The sequence below is a fragment of the Triticum aestivum genome, chromosome 7A (genome assembly GCF_018294505.1).
Source record: "Triticum aestivum cultivar Chinese Spring chromosome 7A, IWGSC CS RefSeq v2.1, whole genome shotgun sequence".
Taxonomy (NCBI): domain Eukaryota; kingdom Viridiplantae; phylum Streptophyta; class Magnoliopsida; order Poales; family Poaceae; genus Triticum; species Triticum aestivum.
The window spans coordinates 42,825,016-42,832,562 of record NC_057812.1 but is presented as its reverse complement, the minus strand read 5'-3'; the positions used below and the strand labels follow the sequence as shown (position 1 = coordinate 42,832,562).

The 7,547-nt window shown below is 56.1% G+C and overlaps 1 protein-coding gene across 1 annotated transcript; it reads left to right on the top strand.

The window, feature by feature from the left end:
- Positions 1-5,691: 5,691 nt before the first annotated feature.
- On the top strand, positions 5,692-7,547 carry LOC123152940 (CWF19-like protein 2). The gene is made up of 5 exons (XM_044572300.1): positions 5,692-5,841; positions 5,943-6,022; positions 6,480-6,819; positions 6,910-7,122; positions 7,221-7,547. The coding sequence occupies exons 1-5, from the start codon at positions 5,692-5,694 to the stop codon at positions 7,545-7,547; spliced, it is 1,110 nt and encodes a 369-aa protein (XP_044428235.1).

Genomic DNA, 7,547 nt, shown 5'->3' with positions numbered 1-7,547 from the left:
TTTCCTCTTGGCGTCGTCTGATGAGGAAACCGGAGCCCGATTCCGTGCCATGGAAAAGGAGCAGACGTAAGACGTGTTCTGAGGATCAGGTGCCAATGCAGAAGGTTATCGATCATGTTAGTAGTGCAAATGCAAGTGCCTCAAGCGATGAGCATGGTGATGAGCAGATGTCCCATGGGGATGCTTCGAAGTTGTCGCCTTCGGTTGGCGCTCGGAAGCTGAATGCAAACCAGTTAGCTGTGTTAGACCTTTGAACCTGAGCATTGATAGTTGTGGATGACACTAGAAGAGTTGGGACAATTTTTGTTGGTTTATTTCTCACGCAATGCCATACCAACCTGAGGGGTTAGGGATACATACTTATAGGCTGCTAGCCAACCAAGCATATGCTGAGATGCTACTAAGATGCCAGTCTAAAGATGCTAGTCTAAGATGCTGGTCTAAGATGCTATCCTAATAACTGCCAGTCCTTGATGGTCAGGAACTCTATCCTAACTGCCACAAGGACCATGTGCTGCAGCCCCACAAAGACCCTAGTACACAGACTTATCCAACATTCTCCCCCTAAGTCTTGTACGTCGTCTTGTGGGAGTGTTGAATCATCCTGATCCTGGAGCAAAGCTCGAGGAACTTGACCCTCCCAAGAGGCTTGGTGAGCAGGTCTGCGAGCTGATCCTTGGTGTTGATGTAGCTCGCCTCGATGCTCCCTTCTTCCACACAGCTGCGGATGAAGTGATACCTCAGCCGGATGTGCTTGCTCCGTTTATGGAACACGGGGTTCTTTGCTAGGGCCAGGGCGGACTTGCTATCCACCAGGAGCTGCACCGTTCTGGTGTCTTGAACGAGAAGATCACCAAGCAGTCGAGCGAGCCAAAGCGCCTGAGTGCAGGCGGTGGAGGCCGCTATGTACTCAGCCTCACAGCTGGACAGGGCCACCACCTGCTGCTTGACTGATTGCCAGCTCACGAGACACTTGCCAAGGAAAAGGAGGATCCCGCTCGTGCTCTTGCTGGTGTCGATGTCGCCGGCGTGGTCGCTGTCGCTGTACCCGACGAAGTGTGCTGCCGGACACCTAGGGTAGTGGAGGCCGTGGTCGAGGGTCCCTGCTATGTAGCAGATGATCCTCTTCACTGCCTGCTGGTGTTCCGACGTCGGTCGCTCCATGAATCGACTGACATAGCCGACGGAGAATGCTAGGTCCGGCCGTGTGTGGGTGAGGTAGCGAAGGCTCCCCACAAGGCGTCGGTACTGCGTAGCATCCACTTCCTCCCCGTGCTGTCGTGGCTCAGTTTCAGCCTCTCCTCCATCGGAGTGAGAGCTGGATGGCAGCCGGTGAGCCCAGCTAGCTCAACGATGCGCTTGGCGTAGGCGGACTGTCGAAGCGCGATCTCGGAGTGATCCTGGTGCACCTCAATCCCTAGATAGAAGGAGAGGAGCCCTAGATCACTCATCTGGAAGGTGGCCTTCATGTCCTCCTTGAATGCCGCTACCTCTGCATCTTTGGTGCCGGTGATCACCAAGTCGTCAACATAGACGCCCACCAGCAGGGCATTTCCTCCACTGCCCCGTCGGTAGACAGCGGCCTCATGCGGGCTTTGCTCGAAGCCCATCTTCTTTAGCGTGGAGTCCAGCTTGGCGTTCCACGCCCTAGGTGCCTGTCGTAGGCCATAGAGGGCCTTGCGCAGGCGGAGTACCTTGCCCTCCTGGCCGGGAATCGCAAAACCCAGTGGCTGATGCACATAGACTTCCTCCTTCAAGTCACCATTGAGGAATACCGACTTGACATCCATGTGATGGACACGCCAGCCCTCCTGGGCAGCCAGCGCAAGGAGAAGTCGCACGGACTCCATCCATGCCACGGGAGCGAAGGCGTCATCGAAGTCGACTCCTTCCTGCTGCAAGAAGCCTCGGGCCACCAGGCGAGCCTTGTGCTTGATGATGGCGCCGGCTCCATCCCTCTTCAGCTTGAACACCCACTTAAGGGTGATTGCGCGATGACCACGGGGGAGGTCAGCGAGCTCCCAGGTGTGGTTTTGCTCGACCGCATCCATCTCCAACTGCATCGCGGCGTGCCATGCCGCATCTCTCTCGGCCTCTGCAAAGGATCGTGGTTCGCCGTCCTCACACGCGAGTTGTAGCTGCGCCTCCAGGTCACGTGGCATCAGTCCTGGCACTGGCTGGTCGCCGAGTAGATCATCCATCGTGCGATACCGCAGCTGTTCGCCTCCATACCACGCGTCGACCCTCTCCTCGTTGTGAGTGAGCGGGGAAGCGAACTTTATCGGGTTGTGCTCTGCGTGAGCTGGTGCTGATGAAGACGAACCCGGAGTGGTGACCGCCGGGGCTGGAGTATGCGGCGTCGCCAGTTGTGGTGTCGTCGGCGCAGCGGGCACCGGAGTCGATGTAGTTTTGGGGGCCGGGGTAGACGTGCCCGGCGGAGAGGAGCTGCTTGCTCCCCCGGCTTCCTTGAAGTAAGCGTACTCGACAATGAAGTCGTCATACATCGGCGTCGCGCCGTCGTCCACCGTCTTGTCCCATTGCCTTCCTCGCCCTTCATTGAACACAACGTCTCGCGCCGTGCGCACATGCTGTGTCTTTGGGTCGAGGATGCGGTAGGCCTTTGAGCCCTCCGCATAGCCGATGAAGACTCCCGGAGTGCTCCTGTCGTCGAGCTTGCCGATGTGGCCAAGCTCCTTAGCGAACGCAAGACGGCCAAAGACCCGCAAATGGGAAACCGCCGGCTTCCACCCATGCCGGGCCTCATACGATGTCCTGCCGTCGAGTGCCTTAGTAGGCGAGCGGTTGAGGATGTAGATGGTCGTCAGCACCGCCTCTCCCTAGAAAACAGCCGGCATCCCTCGCTGCTTGAGGAGAGCCCGAGCCATCCCCACAACCGTCTGGTTGCGCCGCTCGACGACTCCGTTTTGCTACGGGCTGTACGACGCGGAGTAGTGGCGCTGGATGCCCTCATCGGCGCAGTACGGCGCGAATTTAGCCGCCGTGAATTTGCCGCCGTTGTCAGTGCGCAACACACGCAATTTGTGGCCGCTCTCCGCCTCCACACCAGCCCGCGCGCGCCTGATGGCGTCCGCCGCTTCTCCCTTGCTGCCGAGAATCATCACCCACATGTAGCGAGAGAGACCATCGACGAGCAGCAGGAAGTAGCGTCGACCTCCTGGTGTGGCTGGCGTCACCGGGCCGCACAAGTCGCCGTGCACGAGCTCCAACTTCTCCTTGGCCCGAAAACTCGCTTGTTGGGGAAAGGGGAGTCGTCTCTGCTTCGTTAGTACGCAGATGTCGCAGAACTGCTCCACATGGTTGAGGCATGGCAAGCCTCGTACCATCTCCTTGGCACTTAGACGCTTCAGGGCCTCAAAGTGAAGATGCCCAAAGCGCTCATGCCATTGCCACGCCTCGTCGTCCCGACGGACAACGAGACAGACCGGTTGTGCCACCTGCACATCAAGGACGTAGAGTCGATTTCCACCTCTAGGTACCTTGGCGAGAAGGCGACCCTGGCGATCCCAGATGCGTAGGACCTCATGCTCAATCAGCACGCGTGAGCCGTTCTCATCCAGCTGTCCCAAGCTGATGATGGAGTTCCTTAGCGCGGGGATGTAGTAGACACCGGTGAGCAGCCGGTGCTCTCCCGTCTTGGTGGTGAAGATGACGGAGCCGACGCCCTTAATTTCCACAGCGGAGGTATCCCCAAACTTGACGAAGCCTCGCGCATCGGAATCGAGCTCGGCGAAGAATTCCCTTCGACCGGTCATGTGGTGGGTGGCGCCGGTGTCGAGGCACCACCCCGTAGTCTTGTCCTTCCCGGAGGCATCGCCGAGAAGAGCGTGTGCCTTTGGCTCGTCGAGGTGGATGAGAGTTTTTGCGACTGGTGTCGCTGAAGATAGCTCAATGCTTGCATGCGCCATGAACAGAGCCGTCTCCTCCTCCTTCGCATGTGCGACGTGAGCCTGGCCTTGTCGTGGTTGCCAACACTCATTGGCCCAATGGCCAAACCGGCCATTGTGGTAGCTCTTGTCTTGTGCGGGCTTGGGCTTGCCAGCAGCGCCGTCCTTGGCGCCTCCGCGGGCGTCCCCTTCGGCCCGTCCTTGTGCCCTGCCCGGGGGGCCTCTTCGCGTCTTACGCTGCTTGCCACGCTTGCGGCCGCCCGTCGTGGAAGAAGGCTCCCCCTTCTTCCTGTCACCAAGGCTGGCATCCCACGGCTCCCGAGTTAGGAGCAGCTTCTCGCCGGTGGTGATGGGCCCCGAGGAAGGCTGTGGCTCGTCGGTGTCGACGACCTTGAGGCGACCTATCGCCTCCTCGATTGTCATCATGGAGAGGTCCAGCAAGGACTCGATCGACCGAGCCATCTACTTGTACTTCTCAGGGATGCACCGAAAGAGCTTCTCGACAGCTCTCTCCTCGGTGTAGGTGGCATTACCAAACTTCACCAACTTCTGCAGCAGAGTGTTGAGACGGAGAGCAAAGTCATCAACGTCCTCACCTGGCTTGAAAGCCAGGCTCTCCCACTCCTTACGAAGTGCTTGCAGAGTGGACTTGCGAGCACGGTCGTTGCCGATGCGTGCCGCGGCGATGGCGTCCCAAGCTTCCTTGGCAGTCCGCTTGCTGGAAAGCGAGAACTGCATCTCGGGCGGGACTGCGGCGATGAGGGCATCCAGCGCCCGTCGGTCCTCTTGGTGGTCGACGTTGCTGTCCTGGACTGCCTCCCACATGCGCCGCACCTGGAGCCTGACCTTCATGATCCCGACCCACTCGACGTAGTTGGTTTTAGTGAGGGTAGGCCACCCAGCACTGGGACCAACATCCCTGACCACAGTCCGGACCTCGTAGAGGCCGCGGTCCTGGTCGTTGCAGCCGCCGTCGCGGTGCGCACCTCCACCTGGAGTGCGGGCGTGCTCGGCTGCCCACTACGCCGTCCGCTCTTGCGCCACTTTGGCGCGGTCTGCGTCAGCGCCGTCGTCCGCAGGTGCGGAGCTGTTGGAGCTGCCGAAGCCGCCGCGGAGTGCTTTGGCATCCGCCGTAGCCTCACGTGCTGCGTCCGCTGCTGCTGCTGCTTCTAACTCCGCCCTGGCTGCTTCTACCTCCGCTTTGGCTGCTGCCAGCTCCGCTGCAGCCAGCCTCGACATCCTTGCTGCCGCCGCAGCTGCTGCTACAGCTGCTCGCTCACGCTCCTCTGCCACGGCGCGCTCGGCCTCCTGCCGGCGCCGCATGCTCTAGGTAGCCGTGTGCTGAGAGCGACCTGCAGACATGGCTCGCTGCAGGGGGTCTGTTGCGTGAAGAGGAGGCTGTTGAAGACGAACTGCTGCTCGACAGTCCGGAGGGAGGAAAGTAACCAGAGGCAGACGAAGCAGCTGCTGCTACCGACTTGGGCTGCTCACAGGAAATGCTCAGGGTACAAGATAACGAGGCTCTGATACCACTTGTTAGACCTTTAAACCTGAGCATTGATAGTTGTGGATGACACTAGGAGAGTTGGGAAAATTTTCGTTGGTTTATTTCTCACGCAATGCCATACCAACCTGAGGGGTTGGGGATACATACTTATAGGCTGCTAGCCAGCCAAGCATATGCTGAGATGCTACTAAGATGCCAGTCTAAGATGCTAGTCTAAGATGCTATCCTAACTGCCAGTCCTTGATGGTCAGGAACTCTATCCTAACTGCCACAAGGACCATGTGCCGCAGCCCCACAAGGACCAGCAGCCCCACAAGGACTATGTGCTGCAGCCCCACAAAGACCCTAGTACACAGACTTATCCAACAAGCTGCGGAGGTTCTCCGCCTTCGAATGAAAGGCAAGCATGAAGAAGCTGACCAGCTTTCGGTAAGTGCTGTGCTGCTGCTGCTGTGTGTTGACAGGAGTTCTTTGTGCAAGATCACATGACCTCTTAACTGATGTTTGTTCATATTCAGAGAGAGTATCAGAGAGAAACGGAGGCTGTGCTGCAGGATCAAGGCACTTCTGTTGATGAGCCTAGGCATGAAAAGGGAAGGAGCTCAATCAGGTTAGTCCATCTTATGCCAGAATGCACTTGGATTACCTATTTGTGTTACTTAATGCTATGATTGTCCTATGTATGTTAAGTTGAGCTATCTCCTGTTTGTCACTCCTGCGGTGCGGTTTAATCAAATTCAGTCTCTTTGCTTGTATCATTTGAGTCATGTTGCTTTGTGTATTTGTTTAAACCAGTGCCGGCAGTTCTTGGCGGTTGGCACTGTAGTGAATTGATCCCATGTATACAAGCCACCTGACATACCCTTAGTTCCCTGCAAAAAAAAAGACATGACCTCAGTTTAGTCACTCTGAATTCTGAAATACAGCAGTTTACAACAGATACTAAATTTAAAGATAGCTCATGTACTACTGTGTGCAGATATTGTTATATCTCATTGCTTTGTTACTGTATATGCTATTATAGTTTATCTGCCTGCTTAACATACTATTGCCTTTTTTAACTGCAGGCATACTATAAAGCATGCTATAGCTGCTGAAAGCAGGAAAGGAGAAGAAAATGCTGACCTGCATGCTACAAATATAATTATTCAGAACAAACATTACGACATGTCTAGATGCGTCGAGGATGAGTACGAAGATCTGGGTGATGCTCCCAGAAGCAAGAGTAGAGATGCGCGTGTGGAGAAGAAGAGCACCCATAGGCACATCTTAACCCAGAAAGAGCGCTGTTTGTACTGTTTCGAGAACCCATCCAGGTTGGTTGTTGCTGTAGGAAACTTCACTTACCTGATGCTGCCTCAGTTTGACCCTGTTGTTCGAGGGCACTGTCTTATTCTTCCATTGCAGGTATTTCGCGCCGTGCTTCGATGAGAACCGAGTCACAGCTCACCTGAATTCTAATCATTTTTACTGATTCTTTGATTTTTGTGGTTGCAGCATGAGCCTGCAACTAGAGCAACTGACAGCGGTGCTTGGGAGGAGATTCCCAACTTCAAAAAGTGCCTCCTGAAGATGTTCTTGCAGCAGGGCAAGGATGTGATCTTCTTGGAGACCGTTGTAGGCTTGGCCAAGCAACGGAGACATTGCATGATCGAATGCATCCCTGTCCCCTGCGAAGTTTCACACAAAGCGCCCATGTACTTCAAAAAGGTAGGTTAGTGTGTACTGCTGTCTGCATGACCAGAGCCATTCCTTGTCCTGTCTCCTGTGCTTGAGGTTCTAATGAAAGCCGTTCTGTCTTCTTTCAGGCGATCGATGAAGCCGAAGAAGAATGGTCCCAGCATGAGGCGAAAAAGCTCATCCGGACGAGCGGTGACCTGAGGCAAGTCATCCCGGAGAACTTCGCCTACTTCCATGTGGAGTTTGGGCTGGACCGTGGGTTTGTCCACGTGATAGACGACGAGGGCAAATTCAGTGCTGGTTTTGGACTGGATGTCATCAGAGGTGTGCTCCGCTTGCCAGCGCAGGGCATGGACCGACGTCCAAGACATGTGCCCATGGATGATCAGAAGAAAGCCATCGCCGGCTTCGTGAAGGACTGGGGGCCTTTCGACTGGACAAAGCAACTCGACTAG

Coding starts and splice junctions, on each gene's coding strand:
- LOC123152940 (XM_044572300.1), top strand. CDS start 5,692: ATGTGCCGCAGCCCCACAAGGACCAGCAGCCCCACAAGGACTATGTGC. Junction 5,842..5,942: donor AAGAAGCTGACCAGCTTTCG/GTAAGTGCTGTG, acceptor AGAGAGTATCAG/AGAGAAACGGAGGCTGTGCT. Junction 7,123..7,220: donor CGCCCATGTACTTCAAAAAG/GTAGGTTAGTGT, acceptor GTCTTCTTTCAG/GCGATCGATGAAGCCGAAGA.